The sequence below is a fragment of the Rhinolophus sinicus genome, linkage group LG06, assembly GCF_036562045.2.
Source record: "Rhinolophus sinicus isolate RSC01 linkage group LG06, ASM3656204v1, whole genome shotgun sequence".
In the NCBI taxonomy this organism is placed as follows: Eukaryota; Metazoa; Chordata; class Mammalia; order Chiroptera; family Rhinolophidae; genus Rhinolophus; species Rhinolophus sinicus.
The window spans coordinates 36,111,584-36,139,518 of record NC_133756.1 but is presented as its reverse complement, the minus strand read 5'-3'; the positions used below and the strand labels follow the sequence as shown (position 1 = coordinate 36,139,518).

Genomic DNA, 27,935 nt, shown 5'->3' with positions numbered 1-27,935 from the left:
AGAAATTAATACGTTGAATCTGGGTATCACTTAATGGTTTAAAAAATCACTTCCATATATTTTATCTATTTATTTCTTAAAAAATTAAAATTAGGTATAGATGGTATACAATGTTAGTTTCAGGTATACAATATAATGATTTGACATTTATAATACCTTATAATGTGATCACTGTGCAAAGTCTAGTAGTAATCATCTGTTACCATGCAAACTTATCACAATATTATTGATTATATTCCCTTCACCTTTTTCACCCATCTCCCCAACTCCACAACCATCAGTTTGATCAGTTTCTGAGTTTTTATTTCATTTTATTAGATTCCACATACAGTGAAACCATATGATATTTCTCTTTATCTGGCTGACTTATTTCGCTGAGCACAATACCCTCGAGGCCATATATTTTATTTCATTTAATCCTAGGGTTGAAAACAGACTTGATACTAACATCTATGTAAAATAAATGTCAAAATAAGTGCACTAAATTAGAATTCTTTGGTATTTTGCCCTGTTATTTATTTATTTATTTATTTATTTATTTATGCTTGCCCTGTTGTAATGGATAATTTGAAAATTGAGATGGTTTCATCATTGGGCAGGAACATCAAAGTTTACTAAGTGTTTCTTAACTGCTAAACAAAGTGAAGTACTCTGGGTAGGTAAAAAAATGACACTGTTTTAATTCCTTGAATTCATCAGTGTTATGATGAATTCACTTGTTCAAATAATAAATGGCAACTGGGAACCAAATAATAAATGGCTCTAAACCATTTATTAGACTCATATATTTTCATCGCTCTATGGAATTTATTTTAATCAGATTAGACACGCATTAGTTCTTTAGGTCATATTAAGGTATACGGAGGAATGTTTTCGTTAATAATAAAACTTGCCATTTGTTCAGCATTTTTTGCTTTTCAAAGCATTGGAAGTGTTCCTGTGAGTTCAAGTCAATACTCTCTCTGCATACGGCAGTTCTATAATTCTGAATTAGACCTGACGCAGATTTAATTAATATCATTTAACAGAAGAGGACACTGAGGTTACAGCAAGCATCTGAAATCATATTGTTGAGTTAATAGTAAGATTGGGACAGAGAACTTGGATTTTGGGTCAGACAAACCTGGGTTAAAATTCTAGCATGACCAATTATATCTTTCACAGGTTACTTAATTTCTCTGTACCTTGGTTTCTTCATTTGTAAAAGAGAAATAAGATTATTGTGAAGATTAAATAAAATAGTATATATAAGCAGGACCAGCTATGTAACGAGTGGGGCCTGGTGCAAAATGAAAATGTGAGGCTCCTTGTTCAATGAGTATTAAGAATTCAAAGCTGGTGACAACAGAGTTCCAACAGAAACCAAGTGTAGGGCTTTTCTGAGCACAACTACTTCTCATACTTAAGTCCCTTCCTTAGCACAATGATTGAATGTTTAAGTTTTCACTTCTCAGTTTGAAAGGCATCTGATGCTTTTAGAGCCGTGAATCAAAACATTCTCAAGGGACTCTAAATACATTCTCTGAAAGAATCATGATGTTTTAAATTTAATAAGCATGTAAACTTTATAACTTCACAATCTTCTCCTTAGTCAAACTATACAATTTATGTGTGTTTGGAAGAGCAATGTTAAAAGACCTTTAAATGTAGAGTGTTCAGAATAAGTGAATGCTAATAATTAGTATGCTAATAAGTGCATACTAAACTTACTATTGAAGGTAGGTGAAAATAGAGGGTGTTGATTTCAGTGAATTTTTAAATGCATTGCTTCTCAGAGAGAAAAAACAAAACGAAACACGTAGCTGCTATAAGGAATAACTACCTAAGTCAGAGAACTGAGTTGAGGTTGTGATATGTGTGGGGGAGGCGATATGAACAATTTTTAACCTTCTAAGGTATCTTTGATAAATCATAATTTAAAACTTCATTCACTTTTTAGAATCCCTGGAGAATTACAAACCTCACATTATTCCCTCATTAAAGACACCTGTCTGATTTATTTTACCTTAATTCCAACACTTGGCCTAGATTAAGGGAAGATAGAAAAAAATGATCTTTAAAAATACCCTATGATTCAAAGAATGATTAATACATAATCTCAGCTTTGAGAAAAGTATTAAGAAATTGAGGAAATGTCTAGAGCAACTGGGAACCAAATAATAAATGGTTCTTAATAATAGAAAAGAACAAACTAGAAAATGAAGATAATCTTGTCTGATATGTTCAGAAAATAAGGTGGGGTGATATGTGAAGCTTTGAGTAAGTAAGAATAAAGTGAAACCTTTTATAAACCATGTTAAGGAGTGAAGTCAGTGAAGTTAGTGAAGTCAGTGGGCAAAGTCAGCTTTGTCTAATTATCTGAAGAATGAAGTAAGAGAAATTAATATTGTAAGAATTCTAAGACCTTAATGTCTTACTTTCTCAGCTTAAAAAAAAAAAAATCAGCTTAATATAACTCAATAGCTGAGATCCTATTCAGTTTTCTAATCCTAAGGAAGGAAAACAGATTCTATAATGAAAAAACAAATCCTACTTTTAGATGAGTCAGAAGAGCAGCAATCTTTTTGCTACATGGCATTTATCAGTAGGTTTTGGAGCATTTCAGAAATGTTTTCCTTCTAACTGTTCTTTATAATTTTCTTCATAGCAAAGTATTATCTCTGTTCTATTCAACAATCAGAAAATAGGATTTATATAAAATGTTCCCACAAATAGAGAGGAACATATAATTTACTTTTAGCACTGTCGATTTCAGAGGCCTTGGTAACTCCATCCAATCCATTGAAGCTCTTTGTAACATCCAAAAGCAGTGCTATAGAGCTAAATTGGAATTGGGAGTGGGTAGGAGAGGGTGTAGGATACACCAGAAATATGATTCTGAACCGTCAATTTTCCTTATGTAAAATGGGAGTTTTACCAACCATCAATTCCTATATATTGTAGTCTTTAACCAACGCAAATAATGATAAAACCTACAAAGAGCGCTCCACTCCATTCAACATGGTGACAGCATTGATGTGTCCCTGATTGCGTTAATGAGGGAAGACAAACCATGGATGCATTGGACTTTCCTGAACATTTCCTGAAAATTCATCACTTGTGAAAACTCTTCTCACCTGCTCTGGGTATCCATCCATACTCCTTTGCCCTTTAGTTTGAATTAAGCACCGTCCAGGTTGAGGTCCCCGGGTGGCCTGTGAAGAGGGGATCTGAATAGGCAATGGTGACTGAAACTGCTGGATGGTCACTTTGTTAATATTTCCCTCGTATGGCTGCTGCTCCCGGCTACGATGCTGAAGGCTTTGGGACCCCATCAAGGTCTGGATATGGCTGCCTGCCTGTGGAGAAGATAATCTGTCAGGTGAAGATCCGTGGTGTTGAAAGGATGTGATTAAAGTAGAAAACACGTTCAGAATACTTCTCTGGTGAAGTGGCATCATTGGGGTTTTCAGCCACGGTTGGAAAAGATAATGAAAAAACAGCAAGGGTCTGCCTACTGTGGTTTGTGAAAATGTTAATATCAAAGCGAGGTTGCATAAAATACATTCGTAGTCATCTGGTGGCTTTCCAAAGATTATTTTAAATCCTGTTTTAAGGGAACAAAATTCAAACTGCAAAATCTCAAGATAAAGAAGTCACAACTTAAAAATAAAGTGGAGTTTTATCTGGCATTTCATTTTGAAAAATACCAGGGAGAGAGATGCGATATGTATATGAAACACCAAGGGGAAAACGAGAGAACCTGGTTCTTAATTCTGATGCAAAAGAATTAAATAGCATAGTTTCTTTTATGCCACAAGTGCATAGTATAATAAGATTGTTCACGTGAATCTAATAAATATTTATTAATTTTATGCATTCTAAAACCAAGAACATTGTTTTGGGATCATTAAGTTACATGAACAATTACTCATGTGATAACTTCCTGTGAGTATCGATAGCCTGTGGAGGCACTAGATCTCGAAAGGTCTTCAAAAAGAGTTCTGTAGGCAGATCTTCTCACGATGAGCTTTCAGAGATTCATCAGGACCTTTCATTTAAAGTGATAATGCTCATTTCTCAATTCTTAAGGCAGTTGTTGGGGGAGAGAGGCCACGCTCAATGTGGTCTCCCATCTTTAAATGATATGATACAAACCCCCGCTTCTTTGTTCACTCCTATTTTCTCCCCTTCTTTGTAGCATTAGTTCCTTGAGTATTTCTACCTAATATCTTTTCTATCAGGAAAGCAGTTCTGTTTGTGATCTGGTAATCTACAACATGCTTTATACATTAAGTATGGTTTAACCTGGGAGTCTAACATGGGAAGTAAATGCTTACCATTAATACTTTTAAACATAGATGTTAGTGCAGTGCTTGGTATTTAACCCATTGCTATGGAAGGATCTAAAGGTTTACTTCCAGAAATCATTTTCTTTCTTGTTGACCTTTTCAGGGTAGGTAATTTGGAATTCTAAAGTGAATGTCACCTTCGAATTCATTAGTTAGGAAAGCCTGTGCATTTTCCTGACTAATCAAGATTTTGATTACTATGAGAAAGTCAGGTTGGAGGAATAAGGAATGATTATTAAACAAATATTCAAGGATGAGATTAATTTTTTAAAAAGTTTTTAAAGAAGAGCAACATAAGAGACATCAGGAAATGACAGTGAGCATGGAAAATCATTTGAAGAATATGGAAGGCATATTGCTTTATTCCAAACAAGAGGTAATGTCAGTGAAGAAAATATTCAAAATTATTATTTGGCCATAGGTAGGACAAAAGAAATAACCATTTGATTATATTTTTAGGTGTCCAATTGGTTGTCTTGGTATCATGTATAGTGTTTTTTCCCCCCACATTTAAAACAGTAAACATATTTCAGTCATAAGAAATTAAAGGAAAAGATGCCAAAAAGAGTTTTAGGCTGTACTAGCACAAGCAAAAACAATTAGCAATCCAACACTGTCCAACACAATTAACCAGCAGTCACAAAACTGTAACATCATAAATACAACTAAGGTAACCTTATAGAAGCAAATATGTGTTTCTCTATTGTATCTATTCCCTTCTCAGCCATTCTAAAAGATTGAACACCCTTCTGGTCAAGTTTTTCCTTATTGTGAATTGAATACTCTCCTACATCCGTGAAATTTGATGTTCTCTTGTTTGGGAGGAGAGGAAAGCCAGGATAAACTCAGTATCACATTTTGAACTACTATACTCTGAATGAACTCACTGGCAGGCTGAGTTAGAGAAAATAAATCCCTGTAGTTAGAGGAACTGGGGGTATAGGCTGACTAAGGCTGACTGGATTGGCTACTGAACAATCAGCTGATTTTACACGTATACCTGCTTCTCACCTCCATTGGCATAATAATTGTGGTCTTCAGTCAGTGCTTGAGTCAGTGGGGAAGAGAAAGACTGGCAGTTTAATTGAGAGTGATCGCATAGACAAGCCAAGAATTTTAACTCCTGGAAAAACTTGGAGGGATCCAGAACGTAGCTCTAGTTCCATGATGTATAATCTACATGAGAAAATCAATAACGACTGCTTAACAGCCACTTGATTGATTAGAATATTCTTTTAATGGTCTGTCCAAGAGTGAAAAATTTATTCCCTATATTATAGAACTGTTACAGCCTTTAGATTTCCTTTTCTTTCTGGTTTATTTTTTTTTTCCTTCTGATGGGACAGTTTGAGCTCAGGAGTATGCCTTGATTTGGAACTTGAGGGCAAGCACACCTTCCCTGCCATCTTTGATGACTGGCACATTAACTGGTATTTAGTAAATAGTGCCTACCATCCAACCAGGAGGTGCCAAACAATGTGCTAAAACTTACCTTATATGTATTACCTCCTTTAATTCTCATAACAGCATTAGAGATCATTATTATTATCTAGTTAGACTGAGGAGGAAGCTAAGGCTTGGAGAGGTTAAGTAACTTTCCCAAGTCATTTGCCAATTGCTAAACTGGTAGGACCGGGATTTGAATCAAGGCTGTCTATCAAAAGTCGTGCTCTTAAACACAAAATTATACTGCAACCCCCTTCCTTCCAAATAGGTTCCCACTGCCCATAGTTGAACTGTGAATTGCAAAAAAGCCCTGGCAAGCAGCAAAAGAATCAGGATGCTGAGGTAGAACATACTCAATATCTTTAGCAGCTCTTTAATTTGCCAGAGAGCCATCCCTACTTATGGATTTAGGTCTATTATGTTTTAGATCCTACACCTGTGAGTTAGAGCTTTACAGTTAAGCAAATAGGTTGATACTCTGTGTATTTAGTAATCTTTCCATGATTATGAAATGATGAAGCTCATGTGCTTATATGGCTTGGCAAACCAGAAAGTGGGCCTTGGAAGGAACATGCTGTAAAATGATTCTGTTGGCGTTGGCTGCAGATTGTTCACTCTGTATTTGGGCTATAGGCTGCCACGAATTCACAAAGAATTAACCCTCAATTTCGTGTGAAGTTAAGCAAACACAAATGACACAAGGCATCGAAAGGAACAATGATGGTGTGGAGGGACTGCAATGAGGAGGTTTCTCCAACAGCCACAACAGCTTAAGAAAGTGCAGTGATCAGGCATCTACATCATCCCTGATGATCACTGCACTGTACCCCTGAAGCTGAAGCTGAACAATAATGAACGTCAACTACAAGTTTATATGTATGTACACACTTACAAGAAGCGGAATACAGCATTAGGAATAGAGACAGTAGAAATGTAATAGCTGTGTGCGATGTCAGAGGGGTAATGGATGGGGAGGGGGTTTGACACAGTGTGAGGGATATAAATGATAAATGTCTAGGTGTTACTTTGTTTTGTGCACATGAAACTAATAAAAAAAATAAACCTAAAAAAAAAAAAAGCTTAAGAAAGGTGATAAGGATGCTCATGGTGAAGTACAAAGGACTGAGGAAAATGTAGAAAATGTCAGAGACTGGGTTTATTCAAGCTGAGGGTTGGCTACGAGAACACTGACTCATACTGAAGGGGAATTTGAACATGAAGGTTTCTGTAAAATCTGTGCTACACATTTTGAATGATAAAAAGAAATAGAGAAGATTTGACATTTAATTTGAACTTTTTAGGGTGGGTTGGACAAAATAACATGTATTTGAGGAGAATAGTGATGGAATATGGTGTTTTCAAGTTGACCCAAAAAACATACTGTCAATGTTTACAGGGAAAAATTCCAATACCCAGAGGATCCAAGGAAATACTAATGTCAACACCACAGAAAAGAAATGTTGATTTGATACCCTTCTGAAAAATTCATCCCACAGCTAATCAGGCATTTTATGTGGAAATTGAAAGCGTGTGGGAGTTTTATAAGTTATGAAAGAAATGACTTTCTAACTACGATAATACCTTGGTTCACTTTATTCTCTTACAAAAGAGTGTTAGTTAGCCTGAGTAGTGTATTACCTCATTTGGTCATCTGTTTTACTACCCATCTTGGCTCTTGAACCGCTGGAGTTGCTTCCAAAAATTAACCATAGCCTCAAAAGATGATAATTTATGCCACTGAGAATATGTGAATGGAGACAATCATTCTCTAAAATTAAGTCCAAAAGAGTTCTAAAAATGTTTGGGAGCAATTGCAACAACACAAAATCATTTACAAAGGATAACTCAGTAACTAATTTTAAGGAATCAGCAGCACTCCTTGAAATGAGTCAGCTTCAGTAATTTTGTACAACAAGGACAACAAAACAGTCCTATCACTTTCTATCCACACCATTTATTCTGTGGTGCCTCTTTTACTTGTTTATTTATTTTTTAACATGCAGGTTAAGTTTTAAACCTTGAGGCAGTAGGACTTCTGCTTCTAGGTGGATTGAGTAGGCATAATTCCCCTATTCCCTCCATTAAGCAAAACTAAAAACCCTGGACATTGTATATAAACAAAGATAAGAACTCTGGAAATTACACAGAAGAAAGCAGATCAACTAGGGACCTGGGGACAAAGTAACAACATGGTGGTGAATTCACTGGGTTTTACTTTTGTGTCATATATCCCAGACTTGGAGCTGAAGGAGCGGGTAACCTGAAAATGCCAAAAGATGAGACAAGAAAAGCCTCTGCTAAAGCTTACTCTATGTAGCCAAAGGACCAGGGAAAAGGGGCAACCTAGCAAGACAGAAAAGTTAGACAATGGCTGCCTTACTGTAGCCAACATTGGAAAAAACTATAGTCCTACCCTAATAATGCCAGCACAGGCCAAGTGGGGAGCCTCGACTTCTACCCTCATCAGGATGTAACTAGGCACACCACACTCCTGCTGGTGTGGGATCATCACAGGAGGCCAAGTAAGATGCCGCTGCATTAATTCCCATGGGCCAGGAGGAAGCCCCTCTCTTTCCCAGTGGCGTCAGAGGAGAACATAAGGAGCATGGACTTATACTCTGACCTGGGAGTAATGAGGCACTTGTCCACTTCCCCAATAGATTGGTTAGAGAAGGTCTCGTAGAGAGTCAGGATCTTCTCTATTACCCTGTGGTAAAGAGGCTACCCCTATTGAGGTATCGATGGAGATCATCTGGGAAGCTAGAAAGTCAATACCTGCCCAGCAATACTGAGGAGACTTTGCCTAAAGTGTCCTGGAGGCAAACGGGAAAATTGGACTTCTACCTCTACCTGGCCAAAATGAGGCAGTGTCCTACTTTCCTCTCAAAACCCTGGAAAGATTTTTTTCATATATATAAATAATATTATTCTAAATTTTATATTGAAAGCCAATGAAATTATAGTAGCTAACACGACTTTGAAAAATAAGAATAAAGTTGGAAGAATCAATCTATCTGATTTCAAGATTATTATAGTTGCAGTAATCAAGACTGCGTGGTACTGGCAGAGGGGCAGACAGATAGATAAATGTAACAGATCAGAGAACCCATAAATAGACCTACAAAAATAAGCCCAAATGATTTTTTGGCAAAGGTGCAAAAGCAATTCAGTGGATGAAAGATAGCCTTTTCCACAAATAATGCTGACACAATTGGACGTCCATAGGCAAAAATAAGTGAACCTTGACCTATGTCTCATACCTTACATAAAAATTAACTCAAAATAGAATCATAGATTTAAAACATTAAGAGAATGAAAAAAACAAGCTGCAGAGTTCAAGAAAACATTGGCAAGCCACATATTTGACAAGGGATAGTATCTAAAAATACCGGGGGTGCCAAAAACAAATGTACACACGACTTGTATTCATCTTTTGTTATCAGTATATGTTGAGTATTACAATTTTAATACTGTTTTTTCATTTCTTATAATGTGCATACATTTTTTTTGGCACCCTCTGTATATAAAGAACTCTCAAAACTTGATAGTAAGAAACTTCTAAATGATTCATTTAGAAGAATGGTCAAAAAACATAAAGAGATAGTTCACCAAAGAGGATATATAGATGGCAGCAAAGAAGCACATGAAATGATGTTTAACATCATTAGCTATTAAAGAAATTCAAACCCCAATAAGATATCATTATACACGTATATGAATGACTAAAATAAAACATAGCGACAACAAATGTTGACAAAGATGAGAAATTGGATCACTCATAGGCTGCTGCTGGAAGTGTAAAATGGTAGAGCCACTCTGAAACAATATTTGGCATTAAATAATAAAACTAAACATGCAAGTAACATATGATCCAGCAATGATATTACTGGGCATTTATCCCAGAAACATATTAAGTTCACATAAAATCCTGCTTTAGAGGATTGTTTGTTTAGAGCAAGTTTCTTCATAATAGCCCCAAACTGGAAACCTAGATTTCCTTCAATGGGTGAGTAGTTAAAAATACTGTGATGCATCCATACCTTAGAATACTAATCAGCAATAAAAAGGAAGTAATTACTGATATACCCAACAACCTGAATGAATCTCCAGAGAAGTATGCTGGGTAAAAAAAAAACAATCCCAAAAGGTTACTGCATGATTCTATTTGTATGACATTCTTGAAATGACAAAATTATAGAAATGAAGGTTTATAGAAATGTCAGGAGGTAATTAAAAAATTAACAGGAAGTACAGATAACAGTCTTTGGAGATAGATGAATCTATCTATTCTGGGTTTTACTCTTTGCTCTGTTACTTTTTAGTTATGCAATCTTATGCAAGTTACTTAAGTCCTCTGCTTTTCATATGAAAACTATAGATAATAACAAATACTTCATAGAATATTATGAGGATTAAAAAAGATAATGTAATACATTGAGCATATTGCTGGTACATAGTAAGTACTCAATAATGCCAATGAGAATAAAAAGTTCTTATCTGCTGAGTAAAGGTCTGATTGTCCTTTGGCCATAGCAATAAATAACCACCAAGTAGAACTGGTTTTAAACCTGTTGTAATTAATCAATGACAACTTGCTTTAGAAACTGCACCTGAAAGTTAGCCAATCAGCGACAATTTTACTCAAGTAACCATGATTCCCTAGTTCAATATCAATGAATTCCTCAACATTCCAACTTCTAAAGAAAGTCCACCAATCCCTGAACTCCATGTTTCCCCTAAACCCTGTCGTACTTAGAGAGATTGTGCCTTCCAAGTTATTTGTTAGCAAGCAGTAAACAATGCATTTGTTTCAGATTTTTGGAAGTGGCTTTTTTTGTGGAGGAAGATAGCATACAGAAATTAAAAAAAAAAAAGAATTTTGCCATAAGTAGAGATACTACTTACTCTTCACTAATGTTGCTAATATTTTAGGTTGCCGTTGATTCACCTTCATTTTTTCCCCTAGATACCTCCATCCCCATCATTCTATTTGTTTTTAATGCAACCGTCCAGGTGAAGAGGATAGGCTGTGTTTATGTATAAGTAATTCAAAAGGGATGTTAACTCATGACCTTGGTCTTATTAACAACCTGCTATTAGGAACAGAGATAAATGTAGATTTAGCTTGTCCATAATTAACACTTTTTAAAATCCAAAATAATATATATTATAATAGCTATCATTAATTAAATACATATTTGACAAGAACTGTGATAAATGTTTTATGTCATAATCCTAATTTTCAGAACTACTCTACACAATATATGTAATTGCATTCTCTTCCAGGATGAGGAAACTAAACAACAAAGTTTAATATGCTCAAGGGCTAACTAAAGGCAAAGTTAAGGTTCAGTATCTCCTGCACTCCTGCTTAAAAGAAAAAATAAAAAGATCTTAAGAACTAAGAAAAAGTTTGCGACACTATTTTTTGTGCAGCTTAATTTTTATGTATTAGTGTAATTATCATTTTGTAGGGCTTGCCGCAATATTCATTGTAGTTTTATCACTTTCACAAGTAGCCCTGGTGACAGGACTTAGATTGTTTTGTGGAAAATGGAGACTATCAAACAGGAAAAGATGGTTGGAATTTTAGGTGATATAATCTAGAAGTTTGATGAGCTAATTTATTGAGGAACAATATTAACAAAAGGAACTAAATTCAATATGATAGAAGGATCCGTAGGTAGCTTTCAGTCATGCTTAGAGCTTCTGATTCTATTCCTTCTGAGATTCATAGCGGTCAATAAAGAATCTGTAAATATTTCAGATTAAGGAAAATGAATACTTGGTAAACAAGCACAGGTAGGAATATCTAAAATACTTGACTTGCATAGGTCATGAAAAACAAGTTGAAGATGACTCAAAAATTCTCTTTCTTTTTATTTTTTATTACATTTATTGGGGTGACATTGGTTAGTAAAATTATATAGTTTTCAAGTGCACATTTTGCAATACCATCATCCACATATTGCATTATGTGTTTACCACCCAGAGTCAGTTCTCTTTCCATGACCATATATTTAATCCTCTTTACCCTCTTCTACCACACCTCAACCCTCTTACCCTCTGGTAACCACTAAACTGTTGTCTGTGTCTATGATGATTAAACCACTTAATAAAATGGGTATAGGAGGAAAGTACCTCAACATAATAAAGGCCGTATATGACAAACCCTCAGGTAATATCATACTTAATAGTGAAAAACCAACAGCTTTTCCTCTATGATCAAGAACAAGACAGGGATATCCCCCCATCACCGCTGTTATTCAACATACTATTGGAAGTCCAAGCCAGAGCAATCAGGCAAGAGAAAGAAATAAAATGCATCCAAATTGGGAATGAAGTTAAATTGTCATTTTTTGCAGATGACATGATTCTTTATATAGGAAACCCTAAGGATACCATCAAAAAGCTATTAGAAAGAAAAAACAAATGCAGTAAAATTGCAAGATATGAAATCAAGGTACAAAAATCCATTGCATTCTTATATATTAATAATGAAATTTCAGAAGCAGAAATGAGGAAAACAATTACTTTTGCAATTGCAACAAAAAGAATAAAATACCTAATAGACTTAATAAAGGATGTGAAGGACCTATACACTGGAAACTATTAAGATATTATTAAAAGAAATTGAAGAAGACACAAAGAAATGGAAAGATATTCTGTGTTCATGGATTGGAAGACAACATAGTTAAAATGGCCATATTACCCAAAGCAATATACAGATTTAATGCAACCCCCATCAAAACCCCAATGGCATTTTTTCAAGAAACAGAACAAAAAAAGAATCATCAGATTTGTATGGAATCACAAAAGACCCCGAATAGCCAAAGCAATCCTAAGAAAAAAGAACAATGCTGGAGGTACCACACTCCCTGACTTCAGCTTGTACTACAGGGCAACAATAATCAAAACAGTATGATACTGGCAGAAGAACAGACACACAGGCCAATGGAATAGAATAGAAAACCCAGAAAAAAACCCACATAAATATGGACAAACAATTTTTGACAAAGGAGCCAAAAACATACAATGAAAGAAAGCGTCTTCAATAAATAGTGCTGGGAGAATTGGAAAGCCACATGCAAAAGAATAAAACCAGACTGCTGTACCAAAATTCACTCAAAATTGATCAAAGACCTAAACATAAGATCTGAAACAATAAATTGCACAGAAGAAAACATAGGTACTAAACTTATGGACCTTGGGTTCAAAGAGGATTTTATGAATTTGACTCCAAAGGCAAGGGAAGTAAACAAGCTGAAATAAATGAATGGGACTATATCAAACTAAAAAGCTTCTGCACAGAAAAGAAACCATCAACAAAACAAAGAAGTAACCAACTGAATGGGACAAGATATTTGCAAACAACACCTCCGATAAGGGGCTAATATCCAAAATATATACAGAACTCATACAGCTCAACAACAAAAAGATAAACAATCCAATTGAAAAATGAGCAGACGACCTGAACAGACACTTCTCCCAAGGAGACATACAAATGGCCAACAGACATATGAAAAAATGCTCAACTTCACTAGCTATTAGGGAAATGCAAATAAAAACCACAATGAGATATCACCTCACACCAGTTAGAATGGCTATCACCAACAAGACAAATAATAAGTGTTGGAGAGGTTGTGGAGAAAAAGGAACCCTCATACACTGTTGGTGGGAATGCAGACTGGTGCAGCCACTATGGAAGGAAGTGTGGAGGTTCCTCAAAAAATTAAGAATGGAATTACCATATGACCCAGCAATCCCTCTCCTGGGTATCTACCAAAAAATCTGAAAACATTTATCCGTAAAGATATATGTACTACGATGTTCATTGCAGCATTATTTATGGTGGTCAAGACATGGAAACAATCAAAGTGTCCTTCAATAGATGAATGGATAAAGAAGTTGTGGTATATATACACAATGGAATACTACTTTGCCATAAGAAAAGATGCAATAGTGCCATTTGTGATAACATGGATGGTACTTGACATTATTCTGCTAAGCGAAATAAGTCAGCCACAAAAAGTTGAGAACCATATGATTTCACATATATGTGGGATATAAAACTGAAAGCAACAAAGGAACAAGACAAATAAAGAAAAAAAACCTCATAGACACAGACAGCAGTTTAGTGGTTACCAGTGGGTAAGAGGGGAGGGGGTGGAAGATGAGGGTAAAGGGGGTCAAATATATGGTGATGGAAATAGAACTGACTCTGGGTGGTGAGCACACAATGTGATATATAAATGATGTATTATAGAATTGTACACTTTAAACCTATGTAATTTTACTAAGCATTGTCATCCCATTACATTTAATAATAATACAAAAGAATAGAATTACCGTGTTTCCCTGAAAATAGACCTAATCGAAAAATAAGCCGCAGCATGATTTTTCAGGATGCTCGTAATATAAAATAAGCCCTAATGTGTCTTTTGGAGCAAAAATTAATATAAGACCCAGTCTTATTTTTGGGTAAATACAGTAGGGCTTATTTTATATTATAAGCATCCTGAAAAATCATGGTAGGGCTTACTTTCCAGTTAGGTCTTATTTTTGGTGAAACACGGTACCATGTGACCTAGCGATCTCTCTTCTGGGTATCTACCCAGAAAACCTGATAACATTTATACATAAAGGTATATATACCCCCTATGTTCTTTGAAACAATATTCACAGTGGCCAAGACATGGGAACAACCAAAGTCTCCTTCTATAGATGATTGGATAAAGAAGATGTGGTATATATACACAATGGAACATACTCTGCCATAAGAAAAGATTAAATACTGCCGTTTGTGACAACATGGATGGATCTTGAGATCTTCATGCTAAGCTAAGTGAGTGAGACAGCAAATGTCGAGAACCAAACAATTTCACTCATATGTGGGATATAAAACTGAAAACAACTGAAAAGAACAAAGAAACAAAAATTCTTTTTAAATCTATGACTAGGTTTCTTTCTCTCTTCTGACCAAAGAAGCAGAAGAGACAATATCAAGTGGTGGGAAAAAGGACTAGCTAAATATATATCAGAGATATTCCTGATATTGAGGGTTATTTACTATTGCAACAGGGTTACGCTATAATGTTTTCTGTTTTTGTTATTGTTGTTATTGGGTGGGGTGGGTGGGATATAATATATTAGTAGTATAACATAACAGTTAGACTAGAATGTAGAACCAGACGCTCTGGGCTCCATTCTGTGTTCCTCAATTTCATGCCCCTACCTCTTTGTCCCATAGGGTTGTTGTGAAGATGATAAGAGAGTGTCTATGTACAGTGCCTGATATGTATTTAGATATTGTTTTATGATTATGACAACCAAACTCTTAAGCTTTATTTTTTTCTTCTTGCTATATCTGTATTCAGCTAGGGCAGTTCTGATGCCAAAAGAATCTATGTTCTCCCATTTGGGCATTAGAGGACGGGCTTGCACAAATCCATGGAAGAGAGCTCTGAAGCTTGAAAGGGGACAGGAAGATGTTTTTCTCCTGCCCTGGGGATTGGGTGACACTGCATTCTGCCAGCAAAGTGCAGTATTTGGGAGGGGGGCATTCAACATATTTACTGATCTTAAATTTTTTAAAGGCAAATGCTGATGATATACTCCAGTGCCTCAAATGACAGATAAAAAGGTGAGGCACAGGGCTTCTCCCTTCAGTGCATATGCCTTGGGATGGCAGCTGGCTGATATATACAGGCAGTCATTTCTGGCTTATTGAATCTCTATAAGCACATTATTTTCCTATGATTAAATGTCAACTTATAAAACATAGCTATGGAATTAGAAATTACTAACCAAAATGAAAAACAAAACAAAACAGTAGAGGATCCATGATAGCAAAAATAATTAAATTAGAGCTAACTCTACACTTTTTAACCTACAATTTATTTTGTGATGATGTTGACATACATTCCTGAAATAAAATAAAAAGGAAGATGTTAATAACAATAAGTTTGACAATCATTTCTTTTACCCATAAGATTTTTGAGAACGGTAGGTAGTGGAGTAAGTCAGCTAAGAATCAAGTGTCAAGAAATGGAATCTTATCACTGGACATCCTCTATTTGGCAACAATCTGGCAGTTGTCATGTTGAGGTCTTCAAATGACCTACTCATTCATGAGCACTTTTATTGGTAATTCTGCATTTTTTTCGCTTTTATATTTCTTGGGCTAATTCTGCATTTTTTTGCTTTTATATTTCTTCCAAAATGAAGATAGTATAAATGTTACTGAGTTATCTTGATTTTCTGAAGTAGAATAGTCATTTATTTTAAAGAACACCTATGTCAAGAATTGATGGAATAAGTAGTTTTAATCTGCCATTATTTCTGGTGCTTTAGTCTGTGGAAAGTTTTTTTTTCCTACTTCCGACTTAACAGCCATTTGATAGACACACTTTAGGTTTGCACTTTTATTAAGAAAATAATTAGTCAGTCTGGATGAGAACATTCTCCTGATTTTATGTCAGTGACATCCGTTGCTACTAGAGACAGCTGTATTGTATTGTTGCACTGGTATTACAAGATAAAGGGGTATGCTTTGTGAGTTAAAGGATTAATGTTGTATTAAGTAAAAAATTCAATAAAAAAGTGACTAAAACTAAACAATATTTTATTCAGCTATCAGTTTAGCTTTAAGTTAAAGAAGAATTTTTCTAGTCATATTTCCATAACCCCTTATCTGTTTTATTTTTGAGAACAAATTTAATAAATAGAAAAAGTTTTAAAAATATCTATGAATTAAGTAAAACTAAGATTAACTGATTAAAAATGCATTGTCCTGGTTGTTCAGATTAACAAAATAAATATTTGAAATGGATCATTAAATACTAGAGGAAATTATTTCATTGATGTCCTGAAATCCTTCTTCCTGATTCAGGGACTATTACTAAGTACATGGAACTGCCTCTGAAGGGTTCCATTTTCACAAAATTTTTGACTTCCTACAGGACATGTGCTCTTACATTGGGAATTAATTTTTGTTTAACAAGTAAGTCTTTATGTATATACAACCTTCTCGCTCTTATATCAATAATTTGTCATTATGGGGGCACTGAATTTAATTGGATATATTCATTCTTATTTCTCTAGTATAGCAAAAAAAAAACATGACTGCATTGATTTACTGGAAAAGGTAACATGATAATTAATCAATAAGCTATGTTTTAAAAGAGTACATTTAATTCATTTGAATAACTACTGATACTGGTCACATAAAAAGAGTGTAACTTGAAATTCTCAAGACTAGATTTCAGCCTTTAGCTTACAATGCCTGTAATTGTTCTTTGGATTGTTCTACATATTTGAACATGTACAACCTCCAACAGTGTATTTTTATCCTGTTCTAACACCATAACTATTGTTTATGCCATAAAGACCATGTTGAGACCAGTCTAGTAGAGACAGAGGCATATATGTGTTAGGCAGGGGAGGTCTTAAAGTAGTCACTAAATATAAGCATCAGAAATTTCAAAAAGCCTCCAGTGGGTGTTTGATAAATGACTAATAATGTCATCAGTAATTGATCTTTAACCACAAAAGTCACATAAGATAATTTTCACCAACCTACCTCTCTTATTCTTAACCCCTCCTAACCTGAAGGGATATTTGTGACTGTGGGTATGCTCACGTCTTTGTGTGACTGGAACTGTTGCTTAAAACTCTTGTTTTCAAAGGAAGAGTGAAATTAAGGAGTGGGTACTTACTATTTACACAAATAATCAGTTCCAGATTATTTCTGGATATCGAAACTCTAAGGATAGTAGGGTTGCATTACGGTAGCTCTAGAGAGGCATTTTCAGAGTCCTGCTGGTGATAGAGGTTCTTTTTTTATTTGTGCACATTTACTATCTTCCCACAGTTCCGCTCTCCTTTTTAAACTTTCATCCCCTGAAAAAATGGCTTTTGGTCAAGAGAAAAACTCTGGATATATTTGTGTAAGAAATATTTCTCTGGGGGCAACAGACTGTGCTAAAACTTTTTCTTCATAATTAAAAAATTTCTAATTGTATGCTTTCATCGATCTACCCAATCATTGGCTCATTTCTCGTTTTTTTGGGCAGAGCTCACTGACAGCAAACACATTTAACTACTATTTCTTCTCAAAGTTCAGCAGCCTCCGGAGAATATGCCCGTACCACAGATGTCAATGTAGCCTTTATGTTCCTCAGCATAGTGTGCTAAGGGACACCAACATGAGTGGGGGACATGGGAAGAGGATGAAGGCAGAAAGGAGAAACTCAACCCACCAACTGACTCAGAAAGATGTCTTTTCCTAGTGTTTAGAAAAATGTTTGGAGTTCAAAATGACTCTACATAAAGGATTCCAATCTGTTTTTGAGGTTTGGTGATGGCCCAGTCTACCAGAAGAAACATTTACTCTAACCAGGGCAAAATTTGCTCCTATCAGAGGGGAAAAGTGAGGCGTGGGAAAAGCAGGAGCCAGGATTGTGCTTGGCATTACTCATAATGATAGAGAAGATTGTTCTCATTTGCTTATGGACTGAGGAAGTCAAAGCATTACTCCTGGGGGTTCTTCTGTTAATAAGGTATTTTGCTTTGGAGGGGAAAAAATACAGGGTCTCAGGCAAAACTTAACTACCTGACACATTTCCTTCTGTACAAATGGAGAGTTCAGCTACAGTATTGACAATCACTAAAGTTTCAGAATTATTTTTTGATTCAATTTTACTTTAAACTAGAGCAGATATTCTTGACTTTGATGCTATTTATGGAAATAAGAAACACTTCTATTTCTCTGTCTGTTATCTCTTGTATGTAAGGTTTACCCAGTTGATTTTCATATCTGCTTCTTCCATATCTAGACTTGCTCAATTAATTATAGCTTCAAGATTTACTCTACTTTCTGCCATCCTGACGTTTTCAATATTTAAATATTCATCTCTTTTTCTTATCCATTCCAGACTTTCCTCTATTTCTCTGTGAGCTACATCCACCCTTCCCTTTGCCTTTGACATAAATGATTCCAATAGTACTTACAGCCCAGTCTCAGTTAAATTACAAAACCCAAGAATCGCAGTTATTTTTATTTTAGTTCCACATATAGTGTTATTTGTTTTTAATGGCAAAAGGTTTGAAGGAAATTATTTTTCTCTGACTAAAACTTAGTGATTCTATATTTTAGATAAGATTTTTATAGCATGACAATAAAATGCTTCTGTTTAAATCACTAAATGTATAAGTTGATTTTTCTTATGTTGTACTTTTAAACATTTACTTGTCATTTAAAAATGACATCAGTTTATTACTATGCTCAGAAAATTTCTACCATAGCCTGACTTTTTTTACCAAGTGAAAAATCATCAGAAAAAGTCGAGAACCATATGAATTCACTCATATGTGGGATATAAAACTGAAGGCAACAAAGGAACAAGACAAACAATAAACAAAAACTCATAGACACAGACAACAGTTTAGTGGTTACCAGAGGGTAAGGTAGGGGGGATGGTAGAAGAGGGTAAAGGGGGTCAAATATATGGTGATGGAAGGAGAACTGACTCTGGGTGGTGAGCACACAGTGTGGTATATAGATGATGTATTATAGAAATGTACACTTGAAACCTGTGTAATTTTACTAACCATAGTCACACCAATAAATTTAATTTAAAAAAAGTGGAAAAAAAGCAACAACAAAAAATCAATTCCAGTAGTTATTCGATTCAGCTGTTTTAAAACACAAATGATGGCTTGGTCATATGGTCAATGAAAAAGCAACTTAAAATTTTCAAAAGATATCTTTGACCTTATCTTACTAAATATGTACAAAAAGAAACAGGAAAATGCATTATACTCAGAAACATGAAGGACACTTTCTGAGAGAACCAAGATGGTGGCGTAGATACACATTGCACTTGCCCCAACCCGTGAATACATCAAAATTACAACCAATTTACAGTACAGTCAACCTGGAGAACCATCTGAGGTCTGGCTGAACAGAAGTTTTATCACCAAGGAAATAAAAAAGAAGCCACATCAAGACTGGTAGGAGTGGCAGAGACACAAAACTGGCCGACCCCAAACCTCCACGTGGCTCATGATAACTGGGAGGGATATCTTGGCCACAGAGGTTGCCCACAGAGAAGCAAGCAAGTCCAGCTAAAGAAGTTAATCACCATCAAACCAGTATTGCAAGGAATATTAGAGGGACTTCTTTAAGACAAAAAAAAAGAAAAGATGAAAAATGGGAATAATAAAGTGGCAATAACTACATATCTATCGACAATTACTTTACATGTAAATGGATTAAATGCGCAAATCACAAACATAGGGTGGTTGAATGGATAAGAAAACAAAACCCTTACATATGCTGCCTACAAGAGGCTCACTTCAGATTGAAAGACATACACAGATGGAAAGTAAAGGGATGGAAAAAGTTATTTCATGAAAATGGGAAAAAAGAAAGCTGGGGTAGCAATACTCATACCAGACAAAATAGACTTTAAAACAAAAGACGAAGAATAACCCTGTAATCACACTTCTTGGTATTTATCTGAAGAAACCCAAAACGCTACTTCAAGAGGATGTATGAATTCATATGTTTGTTGCCTCACTGTCTACAATGGCCAAGATGTGGAGACAGCCTAGGTGTCCATCAATGGAAGAATGGATAAAGAGGAGGTGGTACATATATACAATGAAATATTGCTTGGCCTTGGAAGGGAATGGGTTCTTGCCATCTGCAGCAGCATGGATGGACCTGGAGGGTATTGTGCTGAGTGTAGTATGTCAGACAGTATAAGACAGATGCAATGTGATTTCACTTATATGTGGAATCTAAAGAACAAAATAAACAAACAAACAAAACAGAAACACACTCACTGAAAATTTTGATGGTTGCAAGATAGGAGGGGTTTTGGGGGGGTGGGTGAAAAATGGGAAGGGATTAAGAAGTACAAATTGGTTGTTACACAGTAGTCATGGGGATGTAAAGTAAAGCACAGGGAATATAGTCAATAATATGGGAATAACTATGTATATTGCCAGACTAGTCAGACTAGTCAGGGGGATCACTTCTTAAATTATATAAATGTCTAACCACTATGCTGTACACCTGAAATTAATATAAAATAATTGACTGTAATAATTAACTATAATTGCAAAATTAAAAAAGAGAGGAAAAAGGCGAAGGGGAATAAGAGGTTCAAGTTTCCAGGTATAAAATAAGTAAGTCATGGCGATGGAATGTATGGCACAGGGAATATAGTCAATAATATTGTGACAGTGTAGTACGGTGTCAGATGGTTGCTGGACTTACGCTGATCACTCCTTTTGGTATATAAATGTTGAGTAACTATTGTGTACACTTGAAACTGATACAATGTTGCATGTTAGCTATATTTTTAAATAAAAACCTTAAAAAAATATGACAAATGCCAAAATTAAAATAAGGAATAAATATTTCTTCCAAGAAACAATAAAATTAAAAAAGAAATATTTCATATGATCTGAAAAAGCAACATTTCCAATTTTGGAGCCTGCAGAAGACAGGATAAAAAGAATATAAAAATGACCGAAAACACACATGTAATTTCTTTTAGTTTCTCCTAATGAGTTCCTGGGTATGCCTCAGAGATGACGAGCAACTTGCAATCCTAAAACCCTTATTGGCTGAGGTTGCATTATAGATGTGAGAAAATCATGGGCAAATTCAGCCTAAGGGGCAAGTTTGCGAGCTAAGACTAAATTAACTGCATTTTTCATACTTTCTCTTCAGCTGTGTCCATCCTGATGTTGACCGTTGACACCCATCTTTATTACTCTAGCTGCCAACTCATTATACATTTAACCTAGAATAATAGACATGGGGAAGGAAGAGTCATGCTAAGGAGTCAGTGATAAAAGAGACCTTTGAACGTCTAGTTGCTACATATTAATTTTTTTTCAGATTTAATATCACTAGGGATTTAAAGTCTCTTAGTTACCCTTTCCAGAAGGGAAATGTTTTAAGTTTAATTTGTTGTAATCAGTCACTTTAGCTTTTTTGCTGCAATGTTTTTCTGCTCTAACATTTTAACATATCCTTACAGTATTATCCTTCAATTTTAAATCTCTTCAGAGATAGTTAACCTATTTAAGACTCTCCATACTTTTACAAGAGTGTCATTTCAGAATCAGGGAAAAACAGCTTTGTCACTCCTATAGAGGATTCTATGAAATTAGAGTATCATGTCTGACTTTAAAATGAAAATTGTCTTCATTTATGTCTTACACTATGACCTTCACACAATTTTCTTTTACATACAGGGGAGTAATCTAAAATATTTAGTCACCCATGTGATCTTGGCAAGTAACCTAACTTAAACTCTGTCTCTAAATGAGAAAGCCTAAATTCAGTATTTTCGTTCACAAAGTGAATAAAAATAATACTGCTTACCTTATATGGTGGTTGTGAGGATTAGATGAAGAAATACACCAAAGCATTTAGCACAATGCCTGGCACCACATACTATTTAATACATGGTACACAATAGTTCTTACTGTGTTGACTGGGGCATAATTCAATAGAGTGTGGCAGTGAAAACAGTGATGGTATAGGACTCTAAAATACACATACTCCTTCTGAAATCACTATTGTTTTCAGTCATTGCAAGTTTGTAATAGCAATTCTCAAGTAGTACTGCCTGGAATTCAGGGGGAGATTTACAAAGCTGTGACATGGTCTTCTAGTAGTGATTCCCAGACTTTTTGAATTATTGGACACCAGAATTTGAAATTTTGGAGACTGACATAGCAAGAGACAAAGAATTTAAAACTACCACCTAGGTACTATCACACCATTAAAAAATACAATTTAACACCTTCAACAATTTGCCATGGATTAGACACTGGTACACAGGCCCGTGACAGATACAGGAACAAAATTCTTTCTGATAAACACTTTTTGTCTAATTTTATGTGTCTAAATCTCTGGATCCACAGCTTGGAGGGTACCCACATTTGTTCTCCTATAGTACTTGGAGTACCGCTAGTCATAGTCATGAGTATTACCAATAGTAGTTCAACTGAAGAGCTATGAGAGCCAGCACAGAGAGCCACAAGTTCAATCAAAGCCTTTCTAAAAGGGATTTCCACTGAATCTCTGCAGTGTCACAGTAGTTTCTGATCACAGTAGTATCACAGTGCTAGTACTACAGAGTAGTCATAGCACAGTGGCAGCATCACAATAGTACCTCTAGGCACAGAGATACAATTTAAAAAAATCTTCTGCAGAGACTTTGAGAAATAGACTAAAATAGTGCTGGCTACGTCTTCACCACTTATTCTCCTTTGATTCTCCATTTTATTTGTAGTTCAATTTTGAATTTTTCACTCTCATCCTGTTTGGTCTAATGACCACTCACTTTACAACAACTGGAAAAGTAACATTGACTTTAACATAGGTTCTTTGTAGAATAAAATAGAAACCCAATAAATAATTTCACAATTTTCATACCTATCTTGATAAATCCTGCAGACAAGGCAAATCCATTATGATTTTCATTTACTTAGGTTAATTCTCATTCAAGTAATATATAATAAAAAACTAAATTTGAATATTTAAAACATTCACTGTTCTCTCTACAGTGTTTGGTAATAGGTAGACATATCTGTTTATAGGTTCTAAAATCTCAGATTTAGATGGGTAGTCAGAAAATGCTTATCATGGTAGTAGGAAAAATATAAATATACTCATACAAATGAGTTTACACATGAAAGACATAATAAATTCTAAAGACATATTACATTATTTCACACTTGACAAGAAGTATAAAAGGTTAATAAAGTTTTCATATAGATTAAACAATTATTTTAGACTTTAATCCACAAATGTTTAATCAATATAGGATTGCATGGGGTTCTCAAAGCACATAGAAAACAAGCAAACGATCATCATGGTTTGTGTTGATGATATGATTAAACAGAATATTATGGACTCTGACAATAGATTTCATGTAAAATGGTTTTATGGATGGATAATGTAAACACCTGTTAGTTCCATTTAGAGTAATAAATGAATAAGGCTTTTATTTTATGAGAAAATTATAGTAGCCCTTTGCAACTATGTAAGTGCATGTGGTTCCCTCCTCTGGTCAGGCAATCTGCCCCAGGCCTTGAGAAGTACTCCTTTAATCTCCTGCCATCACTTTCACCCTCTCCTCTTTCCTTATACAGAAACAGATTTCCCTCCTTTCCTGTCTGAGATTTACAACTTCCTCTTCACTAATGGCTTCTTCTCATCAGCCATTAAATATGATCAGGTGTCTGCCATCTTACATATTTCTTCTGTCTTCCTTACAGTCCCTTCTAGACTCCATCATAATTATCTCTATTCGTTCTAATGGAAACTCCTTCCTGGAGTTTTCTAGGTTCCTGTCTCTATTTACTCTGTAAAGAGAAGAACCAATTTTAGGATAAAGCCAACAGTATGAATGAAAGAGTGGGGAGGAAAAACCTTAAGTATTTAAAATTATATAATTGAAGACAAAGACGGAGCCTTAGCCTACATGCTGACTGCTTCTTATGTTAATTAAATATTTTCTTAATGTTCAAGGCTGTTTCCCTTGTACTTTCTATAATTTGCAATGGAAACAACCCTACCGATAAAATCTTTGGTTATTCCTTCTCTTTCTTTTTGCTAGGAACACTTTTGAAATGTTGGTATTCTATGGAGTTTTGTGTCACCCATCTGTCTCACTCACATCTCAATTATAACATATGTTTTGGTGATTACTAAAGATAACTCAAATCAACATATTAAAACTTAACTCCCCTCCTGCTTCCACTTCCACCTATTACTCTTTTCGTATTTCAAATCTCCTTGCAGATCACCACTCACTTGTCCAAATCAGAAACATGGGTATCAATCTTGAGATTGTGATCTATCTCCTATGTGCTATGTCCAGCAAATCACAAGATCATGTTGGCTCTACCTTTTAAGAATATTTTGAATCTATCCATTTTTCTCCACCACCTGTTGCTTCTATCTATTTTCCCCTGGATTACAACAGAAGTTTCTTAACTGGTTCAATTGCCTCCAGTTTTTCTCCTCTCCAATTCATTCTCTTGAAAGCTATCAGAGGGCTCTTTAAATGAAAGATTAATCTTGTCTTTCCCCTGTTGAAAATGCTTCAATGTTCCCCTTCTCATTCCTTCTGAGTACAGCCTAGCATGATCTGGCTTCTGCTTATCCCTCCAGCCTTATTTTACACCACTCTTTATTCTCAACTTCCTTTCATTTCTTTACTAAACAGGTGCCCTTTTCAGGTGCTCTAATAGCTCTGTACCCCATCTTCACAGCACTAATCACACTATATTATATTTATCTTCAGGGCTGGATATTGCTTATAGGCAGATTAACAAATCAGGGTGTTAATTATTTTGGGTAAATAATTTGCATTTATCGATCTAGCTATCATCTATCAATCTATCTATCTATCATCTATCTACCTATCATCTATCTATCTACATGTATGTATTTTAAGAAGTGCTGCAGTCATCATCAAGGTTACAAAGAAATCATCACCTAGGTTACGAAGAAAGTATGTGATTATGTAGTATGTATGTAAGTTATGAAGCACAATTAGAAAATGAACATTCCTGACATGAAGAACTAGACTGTAAGAACCACAATTCCACTTAAGAGAACAGTACCAATAATACCAGCTTCCTCCCTCATCCTAACCCAGTCTCCTCTTTAGAGATAACCATAATCCTAAATTTTGTTAACCTTTCCCTTATAAAAATAGTTTTCTCACTCATGTACTTATGCCTACATAATATAGTTTTAGTTTTGCTTCCTTTTGAGGTTTATAAATATGGTATTTTTGATGTGTAGTAGCTTCTGAAATTTGTTTTTCACTAAAATTATGTTTCTAAAGTTTATATACATTACCATAATTACAGTTAACTAACTTTTCATTGCTGTAAAATATTCCTTTGTGGGAATAACAGAATTTATGTACATGCTTTCCTGGGGATAGGCTTTGGGTTTTTCCCGTTTTCTACTATTATAAACATTATAGGTATCTTTATAGGTTGGTGTCAGGAATTTTTCTAGAATAATATCTTGGGGGAATTGTTGACAGGTAGGATATATGCATATTTAACTTTATAATTTGTGTTTGAGCTTTTTATTCCCACAAGAAGCATTAAAGAGTTTCCATTGCTCTTACACTTGCGAATAACTTATATTATTCAGACTTAATTTTCCCAAGTCTAGTAGGTGTAAAATAGCATCTTTTCTGCATTTCCCTGATTAACAGATTCAGTTTTTAAAATGTTTAGTCGTCTGATTCCACTTGTATTTTACGCATCCTCCTCCCCCCTTTTTTGGGTATTGTGTTATATGTCTTTTCTTATTGATTTGTAGGAATTTTAAACAATAGATTCTGGAATACTAGTCTCTTGTCCCTCATATATTTTGCAATTATCTTCTCCCAGAGTCTTTTTTACTCTATTTCTGGTGACTTAACATGTAGTATTATAATTACCTACTTACCACTCAGCCTACCTCACTAGACTAAAGGGGCCTCGAGGTAGGACACCGTATCTTTTCATTGTTGTTCCCCAGTATCTAGCAAGTGCTGCTGCTTGCTCACTATGTGTTTATTGAATAAATGATTGGATGAATGAATGGCTACAACTGTAGAAATGGTGAATCAATCTTTTTACAGCCAAATTTCATTTCATGCAAATTGGCTACTCCATGATGCTGAAGCCAAGGGAGTCAGAAATATATGTTACACATTTTTCTGTATTTGCACTTCAAAGATGGGTGTCAGGCATGAGTAACAGGTGCAGAGAGATGGCAGAATGTTGTTTATACAAATTTATTACCAGCTCTGAACATTTGGCAATATTCATTTTTCTTTCTTTTCAATGCACTTATAATGAACTAAGCTTCCTATAGTGGGATAATATTTAGCCTGAATTTATCACAAAGTTAGAAATGATGTTAAGACATAAGATATGGATTACATGTTACAATGGATGTGCAAGGTTCATGGTTGGTGTCATTAACTTAAAATTGGTTACCTTTTTAGTAATGGTGTCCGGAGGTACATCCCGCCTCCCAAGAGGATAAGGATTCCACTGGCCACTAGGAGATACATCTTCTTGTCCATTGTCTAAAATGTTGCTTTGCTGGGACGGGGTCTATTGTAAAAATGGTATGGCATTCTTTAGTGATGTAATATAAGTTTATCGTAGGTTTCTGAAAAGAGTCTCTAAGATTATGGTAAAATTAATTTTGTTTAATTGTAGAAAAAAGTATATCCTGAACTGGAAGTATTATTATATAGAAGTATTATTATATACTATTTACTTGGTAAAAAATTCTAAATTGACAGCTTTTTGGAAGCAGTGAGAAATTCAATTAAAATAACAATCAGAGTTATGTACTGCATTTTAAAGAAAAGTTTAGATTAGTTACAGTAGCTGAATAGAAATAATCAGAATAAAATTAACCAATTGTTAAAAACCACAACATTTAAAACTTGCTGAATTTGTTTCTTTCTTACCATTTAGAGTATAAATTGAAACCATATGATGTACTTCCATATTCCAACCATAATCTAAAACAAATTTTATAAGGCTGTACTGATGCTGGGAGCATATAACTTGCGCTAATCAAAAATGTTAACACTAGCATAGTGTAAGATTCATGACATTATGACATTATCTACAGATAGCTTTGAGGAAAAATTAAAACATTAAAATATTGCTATTAGAATCACACTGTAAATAAACCATGGCTGCTTTGATTCTAAATTTATTTATATAGATCATTTGTGCATTAAATTTAAAACTATTAATATATAAGTGTATATTTTATTTTTTGCTGATTTACTGCTTATTATTTTCAGCAAATAATAATGCCCATGTCTTCATCATTATTAACATTAGATATTGGGGGGGGGTCTCCATAGTCTGACCTGAGTAATAGTAATTAATCATACACCATGGATGGATTTAATAGTGGGATATTTTTCTTGGAAAAGGAGATTAACTTTTTGCAAAGTCTTTTTTCTTCCCCTAACCTACAGGACACAGAGATACTATTTGATTTCCTGTGGGATTCTTATGTGGGTGAGACTTTATGTTTAGTGTTTCCTATTCCATTTTATGCCCATGTTTTGAAGGATCACC

At 34.9% G+C, this 27,935-nt stretch overlaps 1 protein-coding gene across 9 annotated transcripts in view; it reads right to left on the bottom strand.

Moving 5' to 3' along the window:
• Window positions 1-27,935, bottom strand: part of LRRC7 (leucine rich repeat containing 7) — a 474,513-nt gene that overhangs the window by 53,255 nt on the left and 393,323 nt on the right. For 7 of the 9 annotated variants that reach the window (XM_074334934.1, XM_074334935.1, XM_074334932.1 and 4 more), the window contains 2 exons: window positions 26,823-26,942; window positions 3,117-3,338 (listed from right to left, as the gene is read on the bottom strand). In XM_074334934.1, coding sequence (XP_074191035.1) covers window positions 3,117-3,338; window positions 26,823-26,942 — 342 coding nt within the window. Of the gene's footprint in view, window positions 1-3,116; window positions 3,339-26,822; window positions 26,943-27,935 lie in introns of those variants that run through there. The other 2 variants (XR_012497277.1, XM_074334939.1) reach the window with 2 other exon arrangements.